Source organism: Lutra lutra, chromosome 5, assembly GCF_902655055.1.
Source record: "Lutra lutra chromosome 5, mLutLut1.2, whole genome shotgun sequence".
Taxonomy (NCBI): domain Eukaryota; kingdom Metazoa; phylum Chordata; class Mammalia; order Carnivora; family Mustelidae; genus Lutra; species Lutra lutra.
In genome coordinates this window covers 60800683-60820422 of record NC_062282.1, presented here as the reverse complement: position 1 = coordinate 60820422, position 19740 = coordinate 60800683, and the positions used below count along the sequence as shown (strand labels likewise).

The window sequence follows — 19740 nt, the reverse complement described above, 5'->3', positions numbered from 1 at the left end:
TCCTATTCCGGGCTTCCCTGCCAGCTCAGAGAGACTGATGATGAAGAAACGTCTCTAAGTTTTGCTCAGTCTTTTGTTGTTCCAAATCTGTTTCTTACAGACCCTGGAAATTGCAGGTGTGGGGGTCTGGGTAACAGCTGCCCTTGTCTCCTAGGCTTGGGACGGACTCTCTGGAGTTTGTGTCCTGGGGCTGTGTGCTCAGACTTGACCATGTTTGGGCATGGAGGCCTGTCCCGGATGGGGACCAGAGGCTGCTTTCCCAGAGATGGGCTGGGAGCCCAAGCTTCCTGCTGCAGCTCAGGCAGCCTCTTTTGGGGTGGGGGCTGGGGGCCAGGCCAAAAGTCTCTGCCTGCTGAAGACTCCAGGGCTCCAGAAACTGTGAGTACTGCCTCTAGAGCACTTGGGGAGTGGTTTCTCCGGAGCCTGGGGCTAGAGGGCAGAGCAGTTGGCAGTGGGAACTTGCTTCCTAGGGAAGTCCATCACGACTCTGGGCTCCAGGGGCCCTGACGGTGGTGTTATCCAACACAAGATCCGCTGGTGTTTGGGCCCGTGGTCTGGTGGCCTGCTCCATGGCTGGGTCACTCGAGTAGTTCATCATCCTCGCACTCCAGTCCCAGCTTCCAGAGCAGCTGGAAGGAGGGCAGTAGCCCGGAGAGCAGGACCAGTCCTGGCTCTTGTCCCCAGGGGAGGGATGGGACAAAAGTAGGCTCAGCAAGAGAACTGGGGACTTCTGCTCCAAACCTTCAGGATTCCCTTTGTTAATAGCAGCCACAATTTATTGAGAGCTGGCGTTGGGCCAGATACTGGGATCAATATGTGATATTTGGTATGTCACCTGGTCTTTGTCAGAACTCTCTGGAGCCGGTACTATTATTCTCATTTAACAGCTACTCGATTGCTACGTGGCAAAGTCAGGATTTGATCCTGGATCTGCTGACCTCAGAATCCTCCCTGCCCCACATTCCACCAAACCCTTGAACACTGTACTCTGTGCCCTATCCTTCTAAGGAAAAGAATGTCAACCAAAGTGCCAGGTGCTATTTTCTTTCACCTTTCTCCATCTTTCCTAAATTCACCCCAGACGTTGAGTGACTTTTCTAAATGAAAGATAGGACCAAAAAGTCCAGAGATATTCAGCAACTCTCAAAAGTGAAAAGTTCTTCTTGGAGTCTAACTGAAATCCCTCCTATTAGAGCTACAATTCCTTTCTTCCTGTCCAGGCCTCAGGGAAGATCAACAGTGCCTCCCCTTCCTCCTGCAGGAAGTCTCCCACTGTGGTTGTTAAATTCCATATCCACACCCATATCCTCACCCCCTTCTTTTATCCTGTGAGGTTTTAGGAGCGTTGACCATGACTCTGCAAAGCTCCTCACTTGGTGTAGGGAACAATCTCATCAGAGCATTACAGACAGGTGGCATCTGAGCAACAGGCAGGGTTCAGACTTCTCTGTGACAGGAGAGTCCTCTCCTCTCCTCTCCTCTCCTCTCCTCTCCTCTCCTCTCCTCTCCTCTCCTCTCCTCTCCTCTCCTCTCCTCTTCTCCTAGCATCTTAGACCTGGTCACACAGCACCCCTGCCTTCCCACCATCCGGAGTGCCTGGAGCTGGGAGGACTGAGGGGCTAGAAGGTAGGGCACATGCCAAGGGTTGCTCCTCGAGGGCGCCCCATGCTCCAGGAAAGAAACGGTTTTGTTTGGGGCACTCAGCCCTCCTGGTCCTTCTCTGCTTGCTGTCCCCAGCCCAGGCAGCCTTGCCCCGGGATTATTTGTAATTTGTGAAATGCTCCACGTTTTTCTGAGACGAGTGTCCTGGAAGAAAGTGCTCAGATGTCCTACCGCTACTGTCCACTGTATTCATTTATCTCCTGTATTCCTTTTCTACCGTTGCTGTTAACAGATCACCACAAACTTGGTGGCCTCAAACAATAGAAATCTCTTCTCACAGAGCTCTGGAAGCCAGCGAGGCGTTGGTAGGGCTGAAATCAAGGTGTCGGGTGGGCCCACTCCATCCGAGGCTGAGGGGACAATCCACTGTTCCTTGTCTCCTCTGGCTTCTGGTGGCTGCTCATACTTCCTGGCATGTGACCACACCACTCCAAGCTCTCCACCCTGGTCATTATCATCTTCTCTTCTGTGTCTCATCTCCCTTCACCTCGCTCCCGTACAGACCCTTGATTACGTTTAGGTTCTACATGAATCATCCAGGATAACCCCCCCATCCCAGGATCTTTAAATTAAGGTCTTTGCCACGTAAAGTACCACTCACAGATTCCAGGGCTGAGAATATGGACCTCTTGGGGTCATTATTGAACCTACCACACATTGTGTGGCCTTGGACAAGTCTCTCTACCTCTCTGAGCCACAGATGATTCAACTGTAGAATGGGGATGATAACAATTGCCTCTCAGTTGGTGGGAGGTTTATGTGTGTTCAAAGAGACCTCAGGAGTTGCAAAGCTCCGTAACAAACTAGAGGTGATGTTGACCATTGAGCACCGTCCCCTCTTACCTGTCCCATCTTCTGTGGGTTACTCGTTGCCTGTGCTGATCTCATGTCTGTTTGCCTCTGTGGCTCTAGAAATGACAAGTGCCTGCAGTGGACATGGGAAAGAAGCTGGTGATGGCCCAGAAGCGGGGAGAGACTCGAGCCCTTTGCCTGGGTGTGGCCATGGTGGTGTGTGCGGTCATCGCCTACTATATCCTGGGCACGACTATGCTGCCCCTCTACCAGAAAAGGTATGGAACTCTCCTGACCTGCCCCATCCTCCAGCTGCTCTCCGATGGATCTGGTCAACCAGGAAGCCCATCATTCTTCCTACCTCTCTCCCTATTGATTTCACACCAGGCAGGAAGGGCTGGACAATCATTCTGAGGGTGAAGGGTTTGAGTTCAGGGAGGGTAGGTCTGACCGGTCCCTGCTCATCTGGGGTTCTGGGACATGGGGGTAGCCGACATAGGAGGCCCTTCTCATAAAAAGCAGCAAAAGATCAGAGCAAACCCCCCCCCAGTGTGAGTTTGATCCCAGGAGAAATCAGAGGTTATAGATTTTTCACAGCTTGTCCGCACAGTTTGATTCTCCTTCTGGAACCTCCCGGCCAAGTGGGCGTCTAGCCTCCTGTTGAATATCTCAAGGGACAGGGAGCTCAGGACCTCACTGTATATACCATTTCATTTTGGGGCTTTTCTGAGAAGTAGGAAATGTCTACACTGAGCCAAAAGCTGCTTCCATAGAGCTCTGCTCTGGAATCTCAGAGAATGTTCCTTGCTTCCTGACATGTCAACCACTTGGACTTTTAAAAGCAAAGCTGTGAAGTTCCTGATCCGTTCTCTGTTTGGAACAAACACACTCCGTTCTCTCAACCTGTTTTTTTGAGGATAAGTCTCCGACCCTCGCCTCTGGGAATGTTCCAGCTGCTGACAGCCCCTCCATCTGGCAAGTGTGTCTTGCCAGATAAATGCGAGAGGAGTCACAATTGATTCGCTGATGTGTTGATGAGCCTGTTAGCCTCTTCTGAGCCTGCTTCTTTGTCACTTTTTATAACCCTGGACTGATTCCAGGTTGGAATCTTCCCCAAAGGAGGCACTGTTCAGAACTGCTGTGTGCCTGTGACCCGTTATCTCCAGGTTCAGCCCTGTCCCCACCTACTTCCCTACCCTGGCACAAATCAAGCCCCTTCTGCATTACCTCTTTTTGGGAGGGAAAGGCACAGATTCTGAAGCTAATCAGACCTGCACTCGGGTCCTGTGTGGCCTCAGAGAAGTCCCTTGACCTCTCTGAGCTTTTCTTCCTACCCCCTACAAGGTGAGGCTGATGTGGCCAATGGGTCTTGGGGTCTGGCTGCTTATTAGAATCAAGGCAGGGAGCTTTTAAAAACATATCAGGGCCTGAACTTCGCCCACCTTAGAAATTCTGATTCACCTGTTCTGGGGTATGGCTGGGACATGGGAATCATCTCAAAAGTTCCCCAGGATTTTGGGTCAGCAGCCAGGGTAAGAACCACTTATGTAGATGATGTCTAAGAGGCTAATAAGCATTGCTATTCTGATTCTATGGTTCTTTTTTTGGGCCCAACCACTCTGGAGTCACACTCCTTTAGTGCTGGATGCTTATGGCAAGATGAGGGTCACAAGCCCCGGGTCTCTCTAAAGGGGTTGAAACCCGATGCTCTGCGTCACCCAGGTTCTGACATATGTATGTGTCTGCATGGTCTCCCCAGTGTGTGGACCCAGAAATCCACGTGCCATCTGATTGAGACCAGCATCAGGGAGCAGGAGGAGCTAGAGGGCAAGAAGGTGCCCCAGTACCCGTGCCTGTGGGTCAACGTGTCAGCTGTGGGCCGGTGGGCTGTGCTGTATCACACAGAGGACACTCGGGACCAGAACCAGCAGGTACTGACTAGGGGATGGGGGATGGGCAGGTATCCTCTTGCCCCTGGCAGGTGTGTGGGCCTCTTCCTAACTGAATCCCCATCCATGCTCTGGGGAGTGGAGGCTGCGAGAACTGAGCCTACTTGGCAAGGGTCCACAACTGCTATGAGGTCCAGCCAGACTTAGCTCCTCTGGGTTGGACTCAGACTTAGCTCCTCTGGGCTAGAGTCAGGCAGACCTGGGTTTGAGTCCCCACTCTGCCACCAACTGCTGTATGACCTGGGCCCCGCCTGGGCTGAAGTCCAGTCATGAAGTCAGAGGCTGTGTGGTGTGCTGGGCTTAGTGTCGGTGGATGGCAGGCACTTCTATAAGGTAATTCAAATGAGAGGCCAGAGCCAGAGCTGACCCCACAGAGAAGAACCCCTGAGACCAGCCCCACTCAGTGAAACCAGAGGCCCAGGGCTGCAGCAGACTCTGGAGGCCAGTGCTTGGGAGATTTTCCCATCACTGCCTCTCCACACCGCCCCTCCTCCCCTCATCCTATCCTTTCTTCCAGAAAACACAAGTTGGCCATATCCATTCCCTCATTCCCTTATGCATCCAGGAGTCCCTGAGCACGTCCTGTGATAGGACCTCTGGACTCAGGAGGAGAGAGCTCCTATGGGAAATAACACCTAGTGGGGCAGGAGCCGTGCCACAGAGAGGAACAGAGGAAATTATGGGGTTAAAGGCTGAAGTGACTCTTTCCAGCCAACAGCGAGGTGAGGCTGTCAAAAAAACGTTTGGGTCAGGCTTGAAAAATCACACAGGCATTAGATACACAGAAACAGGAGCGCAGCGTGCCTGGAGAGGGGTGGGCAGAGACCACTGTGTGGCAGGAGGAAGGGCCTAGAAGAGAAGGACCTGAAAGGGGTGCTGCAGTCACTGATGCAGGGGGCATTGGGGCGGGGCAGGGGGGAACACACAGGTGGACTCTACCTGACCCAATGATGGAAGCAGAAAGCTTTTTGTTTGTGGTAGGTTTCTATTTGATTTTTGAGAAAAACAAAACTTTAATGAAGAATGCTACAAGTTATGGATAATAATTAGTTTTAAAAAAAGATTTTAAAAAATTTAAAAAAAATTATAGAAAACACTTTACTGATTTTTTTTTTCCCCCCTCAAATGATAGTCTTTAAGGATGTCTGAGTGAGACAGCAGACACAGTGCGGTAGGACAGGAGACATGTGTGTTGAATTTGAGATCAAGATACGACACAGCGCTGTCAGGGAAGCTGGCGGAGGAAGCCGGTCCACAGAGCATGGAATTAGGCATTCATGTTCAATCGGGATTTTTTTCCAAGCCTTAGAAGTCCAGCATAAGGAAGGGAATTGGGGGAAGGCCTAAGCTCATCTACAATCACTGTTTTACCCCAAACTGCCCTGGTTCAACCTCATGAGAAGTGGGGGTGTTCTGCCTGAACAGCCAGCAAATAGTAGAGCCAGTGCCAAGGCAGGCAGTGCTCTCTGTCCCAGCCCACCGGGGCTCTCACCAGCCTGGGCTCCGAACACTCGAAGCTCCTTTGCATTCGTTTCAGAAGGTCAGAGCTTTATCTGGAACAGGTTCGCTTGGAAGAATGCTCACGACGCTGAGTTTTGCAGGGAGTGGAGTCGTAAGTGGCTCCTAACCGATCCACCATTTCCCGTATCATTTCCCAGGGGAGGGCTCTACTGGTTCCCAGGAATTTAAATTCAAGTAGACCGTAAAGAAGGGAAATGTTAATGATATTCTGGCACCGTACGAGCTGTGTGCCCGTCCTCTCTGCAAGGACTACTGAATTATGGCATTAAAATGTGATTGGGCAAGCTGGCCCTGCTCGACTCTGGCCGCGCACTGGAACCAGCGGCAGACTGAACAAAACTGGCTTTCTATACCAGACCACCTGACGCAGAATCTCTAGACTCTCCAGGGCCTTCTGAGGTTTAGAACTACTTTTGCAAGCAACCGGGAGTATTTAAAGGGTCTGTGGGCCTAAGCATGATCAGAGTGGTACAGAGGAGCATGGGGTTCAGGGGCTGGGCAGAGAGGCTGGGGCCACAGCCAATAGCCAGGCTGGAGATTGGCCTGTAGTCGGGATAGATGCTGACAGTCAGAGTTAGGTAGCTAATGGGATGGGAAGGGCAGGGTGCTGAGGGTGTCCAGTGAGATTACTGATGGTGCTGGGAGGTCATGGAGAAGTGGGTTTGGACAGTACAAGGTGACTGACCCGTTCCATTAACACTAGCATGACTCAGTCCTACCAGATGAGAAAAGAGCCCCCAAGTACCCCTGAATCCGCTTCTACCAGGACCCCTGCTTCTTCTTTGGCAATTGGTGGTCGCTGTTCTATCTCGAGGAATAAGAAGTCAGGCAGGAGTGACCACTGGCGTGCTAGGGATTGGGGGCAGGCTGGCTCACAGGCTGCCTGCCTGACCCTGAGTTTGCCAGCCTCTCCCTACCCCACTGCTCCCCGGGTCCGTTTCTGCAGCACACCTTCCAGTCCTGTCTCCATGCCAAGTCATCCAGGCAACTACCCTCACAAACCTACCTTACAAGACTCAGAGAGGTGGTGGCACCCACCAAGTCTCACAACTTTGGACCTGGTGGCTGAATCCGGGTCTGTCTGACTCCACAGCCACACCTTTGCTCAATGGGGTAAGTTACCCAAGGTCAGAGTCAGAGACATTGGGAAGATAGGTGAGGTCCCCTCAGTGCAGAACTCTGAGTTAATCTGCTCCTGGGACCCTGTTGTACCCAACAACTTTGAAGGTCAGATTCCTTGGAGGCAGCTCTCCCCAGCCTCACATGCTCTCTGGCTGTTCAGGGGACGGCTCTGGACATGGCTCCCCCACTTCCCAGGCTGTCAGGACCATGATGCAACTATCTCCCAAACTGCCGGATGGGTGCTGTCCAGGCAGGCAGCTTTGGGGACAGGGTCTCATTCAAATCCAAGGAGTAACCAAGGCCTAGGGAGGAGCCAGCTCAACACTCAGACTTTGATTGGACATGACCGTCCCAGGCCAGCGGTCTCAGACTACTGTGCATGAAGGAGTCACTTGTTTGCTGGGCTCCACCCCCAAAAATTCAGAGTGAGTAGGAACCTGCGCTCTGGCCAGCCCTCCAGCTAGTCTGCTGCAGGTGCTGTGGGGGAACCCCTCGTAGAAACTTCCAGAACCTCACATAAACAACCTTCAGACCTCCTGGTACAGAACCGAGATGAAACCAGGGTCTCCCCTCTGTGCGTGCTCTGCAGAGCTTCCCAGAAGGACGGACCTCACCTGATGGAGCCAGAGGCTCCTAATAACAACAGTCAGCGTCAGGATCAGTGCATTCTATGCTCCGCCTGTACAAGCTCCCTCAAATGTATTCTCCCCTTCCTTCGAATCCCAGTGTCAGATACTGGCTTGCCAATATCTTCTGTCTGGCTCACACAGTGCTAGACCTCAAAGGGTTTGCAATTCACATTTTTGCCAATATTTCAAAATTGTGAGAGTTCACATTAGAATTTGGCTTTCTGGTTTTTCTTGAAATGTCAGAGGCCTGGCTACCATAGATCTCCCGGATCTCATGGCATCCAGCATCCAGATAAAATGATGATTGTCAGTCTGGATGCTTCCAGCTCTCTCCATTTCACCAGTTCTCCCTCCCCCACCCCTGTCCCTGACTGTCCTCCGTGGCACAAGGTGAGTGTCGGCTGGCTCTTGTCATCTTCTTTCCTGACCCACTTCACCTGGGGATGTTATGTGCACATGCCCTGTGGGAAATTGAGTGTATGATGACCTCTGCCCCATATCCGAATATAGAGCCCAATGGGTCTGTGTCACTCTTGGGTTAGTTAAGTTAAAAGTCGTTCTTTAATAACGTCCTTTGAAATACATACTCCTCTTAACCCCTTCAAGAGACAAGATAACAAGGCTGAGAAAGGTAAGCAATTTGCCTCAGGTCCCACAGCCAGTGGAAACAGAGCCACAACTCCAGCTGGGCTCCTGCTTCCTGGTGAGTGGCTCCTGGGGCCACTGCGCTCACACGTGACACTGCAAAGGAACCCTCTAGAACCACTCAGTGCACAGCCTGACAACTTTTCGACAGACCTCACTCCCAGCCGGGGGCCCAACTCCAAAGCCAACACTTTCCTTTACTTCATGCCAGCCCCTCCTCTCTCCCAGAGAAACCAGGATTTCCAACTTCATGGGTGCTCTCGCTTTCCCCCCGCAGTGCTCCTACATCCCAGGCAGCATGGAGAACTACCAAGTGGCCCGGGCCGATGTGGAGAAGGTCAGGGCCACATTCCACGAGAAACAGATTTTCTACTGCTTCTCAACCACTCGGGAGAACGAGACCACTGTGCTGTACCAGCGCCTCTATGGGCCCCGGACCCTGCTCTTCTCTCTCTTCTGGCCTACCTTCCTGCTGACTGGAGGTCTCCTCATTATCGCCATGGTGAAGATCAACCAGTCCCTCTCCATCCTGGCAGCTCAGAAGTAGGCCTATCCATGTCCCAGAGCTGCCTCAGCCGCTAGAGACTGGGTGGGCCCCCAGGCTGCTCCCAACTTGGGTACCCCTGCCCCTTCCCCTGCCTTCTCACTACTTCGCTCCATCCCATAGTGACCTCTGCTATCTGGATGGGCTTTGGGAAGTCCCTTTGTCATGTCATTCCTGATTAAGAATGTACACCACTTCTTGGTGCTTCAGAGAGCTCAAGGTCAGCCGGTAACAGCGTCCCATCATTACCTGTCCCCACTCAGTTGACTGAAACCCACTTCCCGCCGCACCACCCACCAGCCCACAGATGCCAATGACGCTCATCTCCATGCCTGTGTTCTCGTGGTTGGCTCAAAGGCCTACCTTTGTCATCCATGGCAGACCTCACTTTCTTCTTTGAATTCCATCATGAAAACCACAGCAGCTCCCATGTATAGAGAACATTTAGAATTGGCTTGTAGGATGCTAGGTGCTATGTATGTTTTTATTCTAATATTATTAACAAATATAGGTATGAACTTCCAGTTGTAAAATACCTAAGTCCTGGGTGACTATAGTTCACCATACTGTACTGTATACTTGAACGTGGCTGAGAGAGTAAATCCTAAATATTCTCATCCCAAGAAAAAAAAAGTTGTAACTGTGTATGGTGACAGATGTTAACTAGATTTACTGTGATGATCATTTTGCAATATATATATAAACATATCAAATTATTATGCTGTACACCTAAAACTAGTGTAATATCTCTCTCTCTCTCTATATATATATATATCACAAGAGGCTATAAAAAATTACACTAAAATATATCAAAATATTAACAGTGGGATTGGGGATTGGGATGGTGGTTAATTTTAATTTTCTTTCTCATTCTTTTTATCTTTGGTACTTTTCTAAATTTTCAGCAGTAGGAAGGTGTGGTTTCATTGTTGTTTTTTTTTTAATAAATGTGCTTCTCTTCATTTTTTTGAAGACTTTTTTTATTTATTTGAGAGAGAGAGTGAGCACAAACTAGGGTGGGGGTAGAGGCAGAGGGAGAGGGAGAAGCACACACCCTGCTGAGCAGCGAGGCTGACATGGGGCTCAAACCCAGGACCCTGGGATCATGACCTGAGCCAAGGCAGACGCTTAACCGACTGAGCCACCCAGGCGCCCCTCATTGGGTTTGTTTTTAATCATAAAAGCCGCGATCAATATTATTTTGGAAGGATTTGGAGGGTGAGCCTGGGCTGGGGAGGGGTTGGGCTCCAATCAGAGGCAGGCTTTTGAGAACACACAATTTTAAGAACCCTCGTGGAAGGAAGGGGACCACACAGACGGGGATTTATAGTTTACAGTGCAGGTAAGTATATGATACTGGCTCTGCGAGGGAAACCTGTCTCACACTTGAATAGGGTGTAAAAAGTGGAGCTTGCCATCGTCCCTGCCATTACTACTCTAAGAAGTCTTCCTAGAGCAGTGGTTCTCGAAGTATGGTCCCTGGGGAGGCGACATCATCATTCTCTGGAGCCTTGGGAGAAATGCACATTCTCAGGCCCTGACTCCAGCCCTTCTTAGTCAGAAACCCCTGGGGCGTGTGGTGGGGTGGGGTGGCAGATAGAGGAGGGGGACAGCACTCTATTTTAACAATGGCCTCATGGCTTCTGATGTGCCCTCAAGCATGAGAACCACAGGTGTAGAGAACTAGTGCTCTGCCACTGGGCTTTTCAGAACAGATAAATGACTGCTCCACAGGGCAAGTCCTGAGCTGGATGTGAAGTTAGGCTGGTACCTCTGAAGCTCCTTCTGGAGCTGTGATTCCGGCCGCTGCCCCTGGGTACGAATGCTGTCTCTGCCTCTGCCAGATTCCATCTCACTGATTCTCAGTTGTTTCATCTATTAAAAAAAAGTGACTCCTCCTTTTGGGTAGTGGGGAGGACCGAATAAAGGTTTGGCACATGGTAGGTGGCCAGAATGGAAGTAACTGAATACTCAGAAACTTCCAGAAGCAATGATACCAGTGAATGTTAGCCTGCATTTATTGGTGTTTATGTATTACACGCTGGGCACTGTGCTAAGCGGTCTGCCTTGTGAAAATTCAGGGAGGTACCACTGAGTGTACGTCAGAGAGGAGGAGAAGCAACACAGGATAGTGGTTAAGTATGTGAACTTGAATGAGGACGGCCTGGCTTCAAATACCTGGAGTATAGAACCTCTCTGTGCCTCAATTTCCTCATTTGCATAATAGGAACTAACAATATCTCCCTTTTAGGGTTGTCGGTATTAAATTGGTTATTTTATAAGCTTCCTAGAAGAGTAACTGACACATGGTAAGTGCCATACGATATTATGAAAAACTGAAGCCCTAAGAGGTTATTGGCCAAGGTCATCCACATAGCAGTGAGGAGCTAGGAATCAAGCCCTGGGCTGTGTGGATTCCAGAGCTGACTGTCAACCACCATACCTGAGCAGACTCAGCTAGAGGGCTGAGGGCCCTACTCTCCCCAGAACCCCAGGGGCCAGGTAAGGAAACTTGTTGGGTTCCTGGAACTCTATGGTGCCCTCATAGAAGTCAGGGATGTGAGGGGAGGATATCTATAATCTGCCTGAACATCTCTTACTTCCTACCAGGGAGCCCTGATGTATCCCTCTGCCTTCCAGGTTCTTACTTGGGGACATTCCTTCCAAGGGGAGATAGTACCCCATTCCCCAGAGTTTTTCCCTTTTGGGGTCAGGGAAGTCTGAAGAGTCTTCCAAGTCCTTTTTTTTTTTTTTTTAATTTTTCAAAGATTTTATTTATTTATTTGACAGAGAGAGAGAGATCACAAGTAGGCATAGAAGCAGGCAGAGAGAGAGGGGAAGCAGGCTCCCTGCTGAACAGAGAGCCCAACACAGGGCTCGATCCCAGAACCCTGAAACCATGACCTGAGCTGAAGGCAGAGGCTTAACCCACCTAGCCACCCAGGTGCCCCGAGTCTTCTGAGTTTAAAGGAAACTTCAATAGGGACATTGTACTAGGGTAATGGTAATAACCATTAGACATCATTACCTTTGGGAGAAATTAAGCAAAAGGTATAATGGGATCTCTCTATATTATTTCTTACAACTCTATGGGAATCTGCAAGTACCTCAAAAATGTAAGTTAATTTAAATAATAATAAGAAAAAAAGTCCCCACTATAAGTCTCACTGAAAGGAACTTCTTGCATATGGTTTCCATATACCTACATTTGGGGCTAAAATACACAGAAACTCAGAATATCCAAATAGCCCCTGCTAGGGGAATGGCTGTGTTGCTCTAGAAAAATGCCCAGCCCCACTGGCCTATGCATTATTGATGATGACCTTCATTGGCTTCAGACAAATGTCCTCCTCCTGGCCATAAGATTGGCCTCTATCTGCCTGCGGCTCACAGAACTCCACGGACAGGATGAGCATGAAATAATGAGCACTTAAGCATGAGAAGTTAGACACCAAGGAAAAATGTTTTTTGAAATAATGGCCACCCAGGAGCAGAAAGCCCTCATTAGTTCCTAATAAATCATTGCTAATGAGCATCTCATGTTTCCACCATTTTTGCTTTTTATCTCATGGTGACTCACACCTGGAGAGATGCACCTGGCTTGCTCTCCGGTGTCCCTCCCCTGGAACTCAGCCCACACCGTGGGGCTCAGAGACAGGGGATGGGGCGGTAGAGATGAATCAGACCCAGTGCCTGCCTTCAAGGACCTTTCTGTTCTTGCCACTCTTCCTATCCCCTCCCGCACCATTGTCAAGGGGCCTCCTTCTTCACAATGAAGAGCCTAACTTACACAAATTCAGAATGGCGCCATATGAAATATTAATAAAACCTTTTTGTGACTTCTTGAAATGATTTCAGGCTCACCCCATCAACAATTTATCCAAAATTTCTCCTAACTTTAAAACTCCTTTCTCAAGGGAGTGGACTGTAAACTGCATTCATTCTATTGCTAATTGACAAGAGAGGCTGGTGCCTAAAAATATCTCCTCTTTTGAATTAGAATTACATTTAGGGAATTTTGAATTATGTGAAATATTGAGGAATATACTGTTTGAACAAAGGGTACCTACCCTGTACCCCATCAGGGGCTGCCTTTTCACATGGCGGTGGGGAGAGGGGAGGGAAAGATGAAAGCAAGATCAGCAGGACAGGGAGAAATCACCCCAGTCTAGCCAAGAGGTTCTCAGAGAGGAAGTTTGCAAGGTCAAAACTGTTCAGAATAATATCAAGATGCTCAGCTTCTTTCTAGATTTCCATAACTCTCTCTTCCCACTCACATAAAGCAGATGATCCTCCGTCAACTTCCTGAATGGTCTGAGAGATGGGGAAGGGCTGGATATAGTTGCAAAGCCTACAACTTCCAGCAGATAGGGGGACAAAATGGGGGGGGGTCATTCAAAGGCTCGCACCTCCTCCCTCAGTTGCAGCATCTTTAATCTTCCATAATCTCCATCTTCCCGCACTGAACTCCCTCTTTTCTGATATCCATAAATTAAATACAACGGCTTCCTAAGTATAGGTAACTTCAAGATGCGCCTTCTCTCCCCACTTCCAGGAAGACGGTCGTGAGGGTCTGAGCCCTCCTGTGTCAGTTCCGGAGCCCCTGCTAGTGGACTTCTCTTTGATTCCTCCTATTCCGGTACGAACTCCTGTTTTCTGAAGGTCAGTGGTTCTTTAAGATCCTCTCGTGCTGGGTGCTGCGGGGGGGCGGCGGTGGTGGGGGAGGCTCCCTCATGGAAGTGCCTGACTCTGGATTTCAGCTCAGGTTGTGATCTGGGGCCCTGGGATGGAGCCCTGTGTTGGGCTCTGTGCTCAGCAGGGAGTCAGTCTGAGGATTCTCTCTGCCTCTGCCTCTCCCCTGCACTCCTGCTCTCTAAGATAAATAAATCTTTTTTTTTTTAGGATCATCTAATGCTTCCCCACTATCCTCCTTACAACAGTTGTCTTTAGTGACAATCTACATTAACATCCTTTTGATAAGTTACTCATTGTACTGGGAGGCAGCCACTTCCTTCAGGGGTATGTGTAGCAAAGGCCTCCCTGTATGAGAACATGTCATCCCTACTAGTGGGAAGAGCTGATACGTGTTGAGCACTTGTCCGCCAGGCTCTGGGCTGCACTTCTATGTGCACAGCTCATTTCACCCTAACAGTACCCTTTAGGTTATTATTGCTGTATTCACTGCCTAAATGAGGCAACTGAGGCACAGGGGAGGGACTTAACTTGCCGCAGATCGGAAGTTAGTCAAATGCAGAGCTGGGATTCAGACCTGGACAGCATGGCTTCCGACCTTTCTCTCAAAGTTCTGTGATTCCTGCTCCACATTCTCTGCTCTGTATCCAAAATGGAAAATGCGGAGCAGAGAGCACAGTCAGGACTGGGAATCTATTGGATGCTTCCAGATACCTTCCCACAGAGACCCCGGGCTTTCTGCTGGCTCCCCAGAACCACATCTCTGAAGAGTGAACAAAGGGAGGTCAAGGTCCACACATATGTATCCAAGAAAGCCCTGCCACACACGTGGGCAGTACTATGACAGACAGGGACCCAGCAGTCAATACAAAACTTGACTCCATCACTGCCCAGCCCCCAGCCCATCAAACACGGGGCAGGAACCAGGCATGCCCGGGCCACAGCAGTCCTTGAATTGGTCACTCTATTAAGAAGCAGAATGGAAGAGAGGCTGGTCTGACATGACTCCTTCTCAAGGACCCCATGCTTCTCCCAGTGATCCCTGTTTTCTTTTCCACTTGTTCCTAAACCATTGGCTTAATAGTCCACTCGACCACTCTAGAATTTATTCAGGAGGTGACAAGCATGCTTATTTATGCATAACTTTACAGTCTTGTCTTACTATCATTATTACTATCATTATGATCATTCATAAAGATCAGGCCATGTGACTCTTCTTGGTATTTAAGTAATTTTTCTTGTGACTCTGTTGGCCACTCAAGTAATCATACTCTTAGAAACGTCTTGTAGACTGTTTGATAATGCCCTCCATTGAAATTCCCGGATCCAAAGTCAGAACTTCTTTGAGTTGGAGCAGCCCTGGTCCTCGGAGCTCCTGACCTCATGTGAGCCTCTTAGCCTTCCTGGGTCATCACTCCCAGTCCTCCGATCCCACTCCTCGTGGGGGGGGGGGGGGGGATGGGAACAAACTCAAACAGAGGAGCGTGCTGCTTGGCTCTCCATCAGATTACGTGCCCCGAGCAGACTCAGACCTCAGCTAGTTTCACCCTCAGAATATATTTTAAAAGCTTTTTGCTTGTTCTTGCGTTTTTGGGAAGTGAGTTTTCACTTCATGTGACCTTATTCTCATGGCTCTGAGTTACATGTTTTATTTGGTTTTGGAGAGGGAACCTGTAGGGAAGAAAGCTCAGAAATGTGAGATGCTGGAACCTCGCTGGCCTGGGACCTCGGGCAGTTTCTTTAATCTCCCCGAGTCTCAGTTTCCTCAATTGGAAAACAAGCCTGACATCGTTCATTTTACAGATTATTTGTGATGGACACATAAAAGATGTCCCAAGGATGCTCACTCTCTCTTTGAGCAAACATGGCTCTTTCCTATTATACAGATTCTTCTCTGTGTAAGCCCTGAGAACTTTCTACTGTTCCCTTTCCTTACTAGCAACTTCCCACTTCTCTTTCTCATGAGTACCGCCGAGGACCACCTTGCTTCTCTGTCCCTCCCAATCCATTTCTAGGTCTACTCCATCTTAAACATTCCAGCCACCAACAGACTCCCTGTCTCTTGAATATACTTGTATAAACCTAGTTCCTGAGGAAAAGCAATGCCTACATACAGAGGCCACATCCCTGGGTGGCCACATCTCCGCCTGGCTGAACCAACCAGGGGCCATGGACCAGTTTCCATGAAAGTCCTCTTCTTGGGAGAACCATCATCATTGACAACAATAGATCTGGCTGGAATAATCCTCCAAATGTGAGGCAGGCAAATCCCTTGGCCCAGAAATCAGGCTTAATTGGAAATTAAATTGCATTTCCATGCCAGTTACAGGACGCCTATATCCACAGCTAATTTATCAAGGTGATGCCTCATCTTCAGGAAGCCCAGGGGAATAGAGCGGCTGCATCAGCAAAATTACAACTCGTATCAGATGAGAAGGACTTTCTTAAAAGTGCAACCTGAGCCCTTTGAGTTCCTCATCTGGGGTTTTGTGCACTGATTGGCTGCCTCCTTGATGCAGGACGCTGTGCCAAGACTTGGAGGTACAGATGCCAGTGGGAACTGTACTGTGTTCTGGCAGCTCCGGGCCAGAGGCAGGGAAAGAATCACATAAGCAAAAGATTTCCAAGCCCCAGCAGTTAACCAAGGGCCGAGTTTCCTTTGGAGGTAGAAGGTATCATGGATAAAATCACTGTTCAGAATCTGATTTCTATATTTAACACTAGTACTAAGAGTTCACTTTGCTCAAGGGTGTGCTGGACTCTTCACCAAGCCCTTTGCACACATTTATTTCATTCTCCAGGCAACTGTAGGACAGAAATACACTATGATTTTCACTATCCTCCTTTTACCAACAAAACCCCCTGAGACCTAGAAAGTAAGCAACTTGCTTCAGGTCACTGCTGCCTTATTAGCAGAACTGGGATTTAAACTCAGGTTATTGGGGCACCTGGGTGGCTCACTCGTTAATCTTCTGCTTTTGGCTCTGGTCGCGATCCTGGGGTCCTGGGATCTAGCCCCGCGTTGGGCTCCCTGCTAGGGGTGGGGGATGGAAGTCTGTTTCTCCCTCTTCCATTCCCCCTGCTTGTGTTCCCTCTCTCCCTGTGTCTTTCTCTGTCAAATAAATTAAAAAAAAAATCTTAGAAAAATAAACTTAGCTTATTTCAAAGCAGAGCCTATATCTTTAACGTAACATTATATTGCTCCTTTATTTCCCACCACTTTTAATTTTAAAAGGGTCCAACTATATAAGTGTTGCAAAATTAGTACAAGGAGCATGAACTTGGTTCACAAACTGTTGTCAATATTTTGCTGTATTTGTATTCCTTCTCTTTTTTCTGTCTGTCTCTCTGTGTGTGTGTGTGTGTGTGTGTGTGTGTGTGTGTGTGTGTGTGTGTTTGTTTTTCTGAATCATTGGAGAGGCATCTGGGTGGCTCAGTGGGTTAAGCATCTGCTTTCGGCTCAGGTCATGATCCCAGGGTCCTCGATCCCAGGATCGAGTCCCACATCGGGCTCCTTTCTCAGCAGGAAGCCTCTGCTGCCTCCCTGCCTCTGCTCCTCCCCCTTGCTCCTGCTCTCTCTCAAATAAGAAAGTAAATAAATAATCTCTAAAAAAATGAATTATTGGAGAGTTAGGTTCAGGGACATAAAACACAAGTCTGGTTTGGAAAGCATGTGGGAGCCCGTCTGGCTGGAGGAGAGCGTGGATGGAGGTGGAGAGCCAAGAGAAGCAGCAAGTGGGTTGAGGCCAGGGCCCTGAGAACCAGGCCGAGAAGTCCAGGGCGTGCTCCAGCATGGATAGGAAGGCTGCGTGTCAAGGTAGGGAAAGCACGGCTGTCACTGAAGTTCTCGAGAAGTTAAAAACCTGCAGATGTATCTACAGCACATGATTTCTTTACAGTCTGATTAAAAATACATGGTTGTTGGAGACAATGTAGTTGATAGAGATAAGCATCAAGAAGAACTTTAAGACATAGCCTTTAAGTACAACTGAAACCCATGCTAATACTTCAGTTTATTTCTTTTCTATTTCACTTTTCTGTACACATATCTATTTAAAGATTGGACCCTCATTGTACATACAGTTTTGTATCCTGATTTTTTTTTTTACCTAATATTATGTTAAGAGTATTTCTGCTTATTTTTAAGTAGTCCTCAAAATAATGTTTCAAAGACTGAGTATTGCTTTATCAGATAGATGAGCAGGAATGTTTTTAATCTACTCTTTGGACTAGAGTCTAGCTGGTCTCCGATGGTTCATTATTACAATGTAATACCCATGATGAGCACCCCTGCCTACCAGTCTCCGTGCACATCTCTGATCACCTGCTTAGAACAGGTTTCGAGACGTCGGCTCCCAGGTGGAAGAACTGGATGGACCCTGTCTCTGTCTGACCGTGGTGTGGAGGGGCAGGAGAGGGTGAAACAGAGGACGTGCAGGCTGCAGGCCTCAGTAGCAAAGCAGCTGGGATATGGTGACGGTGTGGACTTCAGGGACAGTGCTGAGAATGGGAAGACAGTGCCAGGACGAATGCCGGCCAGAAATGATCAACAGTGAGCGAGATAACTTCAGGATGTGAGACTGGGGACATAGAGAAACAGAAAGAAGGTGAGAGAGAGGCCAGCTTTGCTTTTATAAGGATGGAGTAGAGGCAGAGGGAGACATTCATATAGAAGGGTTTATGATCTGTCCTCCCTTCCTTCCTTCCTTCCTCCTTTCCTTCCTTTTTGTTTTCTTCTTCCATCCTTTGAGCCCCTGCTTTGCACCAGGCCTTGTGCTCGGTGCTGGGCATTCTTAAATAACTAAGATATGGTCCCTGTCCTCCATGAGCTCATGGTTCAGCTGGGGACTCTCCTGCAGGCCTGGAATTTAAGGGACGAGCCAGGGCACAGGAGAGAGACTCAGGAGGCCATGCTAGAGAAGAAGACACAAGGTCAAGAGAAGAAGGCACAGGGTCACAGCCGGAGAGATGTTCTGTCTCAGCCAAAGTCACTGACTGTAGGGACTTGAAGAACAAGAGCCGTCTGCTGGCAGGTCACACCTCTGCAGGGCACTGGCTCTCTCTTCACCCCAGTGCCCCCAGCTGCCAGCCCCCAGACTCTGCCTCAAGGTACCTACGTCAAGGGTGTTCCTTGCTCTGGCCTCAGTTTCCCCATCCGGACACGGAAGAGTCTCATGCTGGCCACTTGCCTAGTGGCCTTGACTTCCTTTCTCATGCTGGCCACCATTAGGCTCTCAGCAGCTCGTGAGGAGGGTGTCAAGGTCTAAGTTACGACATGCGGGTGCTGGTTAGCGTTGGGGACCCCCGTGCCTGCCTTCTATGCCACAGTGCCCAGTGCGACAGGCCAGCAGGCCGTGGCAGTTTCTCTGTAGTTTCTGGCCTTCAGATCACCAAATATTGCTAAATGTCCCGCCTGAGCCCATGTGCACTGAGGCTTTGAAACTTGGGGCCCAGCTTCCCCCTTCCAGGGTAGAGGCGTTCTTAGGGGAGTCTGACCCAGGCCACAAGAGATGTTGTAACACTCAGGTTTTAGGCTTATAAAGCTACAGTTTCATTTCCATACTTCCTATTTCTCACCAGGTGGAGACTGTTCACTGTGATGGGCAGGGACTGGTGAACGACTGAACTGAATGGGTCCGTCCTTTCTTTCTTCCTTCCTTCCTTCCTTTCCTTTCCTTCCTTTCCTTCCTTCCCTTCCTTTCCTTCCTTTCCTTCCTTCCTTCCTTCCTTCCTTTCTATTTTATTAATTTATTTGAGACAGAGAGCATGAGAGAGAGAGAGAGAGAGCACAAGTTGGGGGTAGGGGCAAGGGAGAGGGAGAAGGAGAGAAGCAGACTCCCGGCTGAGCAGAGATGATGACCTGAGCTGAAGGCAGATGCTTAACCGACTGAGTCACCGCCTGTGCCCCACGGACTGAATGGGTTTTGAAGGCTCTAGATACTAAGCCCATTCTCGAATGGAATGATAACCCTCCTGTCCCATCTGCCTCGAATAAGGCTCTCTGCCACTGACAGTCTGCTTCTAGGCAGGGAGAGGGAAGGTGAAGAGAGTGCTGGAGGAGTCGTGGGTGCTCTTCTGGCCCACATGATGACTTCAGTCAACCAGCCATTTTCTGAGACCCATGAGGTTTGACTAGTATACAGAGGAGAGGAGACATAACCTGAGTTCTTATAAACAGTGCTAT

At 49.2% G+C, this 19740-nt stretch overlaps 2 protein-coding genes across 2 annotated transcripts in view; one reads left to right on the top strand and one right to left on the bottom strand.

Moving 5' to 3' along the window:
* KCNIP1 (potassium voltage-gated channel interacting protein 1) overlaps positions 1 to 19740 on the bottom strand; it is a 344764-nt gene that overhangs the window by 313335 nt on the left and 11689 nt on the right. The gene's annotated exons all lie outside the window — the stretch shown is intronic.
* KCNMB1 (potassium calcium-activated channel subfamily M regulatory beta subunit 1) lies at positions 60 to 9820 on the top strand. Its single transcript, XM_047730962.1, has 4 exons — positions 60 to 378; positions 2575 to 2732; positions 4214 to 4385; positions 8598 to 9820. The coding sequence occupies exons 2-4, from the start codon at positions 2599 to 2601 to the stop codon at positions 8865 to 8867; spliced, it is 576 nt and encodes a 191-aa protein (XP_047586918.1). The 5' UTR covers positions 60 to 378; positions 2575 to 2598; the 3' UTR covers positions 8868 to 9820.

What these genes read in the sequence shown, in the direction of transcription:
- KCNMB1 (XM_047730962.1), top strand. Translation starts at nt 2,599, where the DNA reads ATGGGAAAGAAGCTGGTGATGGCCCAGAAGCGGGGAGAGACTCGAGCC. An exon ending in CTGCCCCTCTACCAGAAAAG is followed by an intron (nt 2,733 to 4,213) that starts GTATGGAACTCT and finishes TGGTCTCCCCAG; the next exon opens with TGTGTGGACCCAGAAATCCA. An exon ending in CTCGGGACCAGAACCAGCAG is followed by an intron (nt 4,386 to 8,597) that starts GTACTGACTAGG and finishes TTCCCCCCGCAG; the next exon opens with TGCTCCTACATCCCAGGCAG.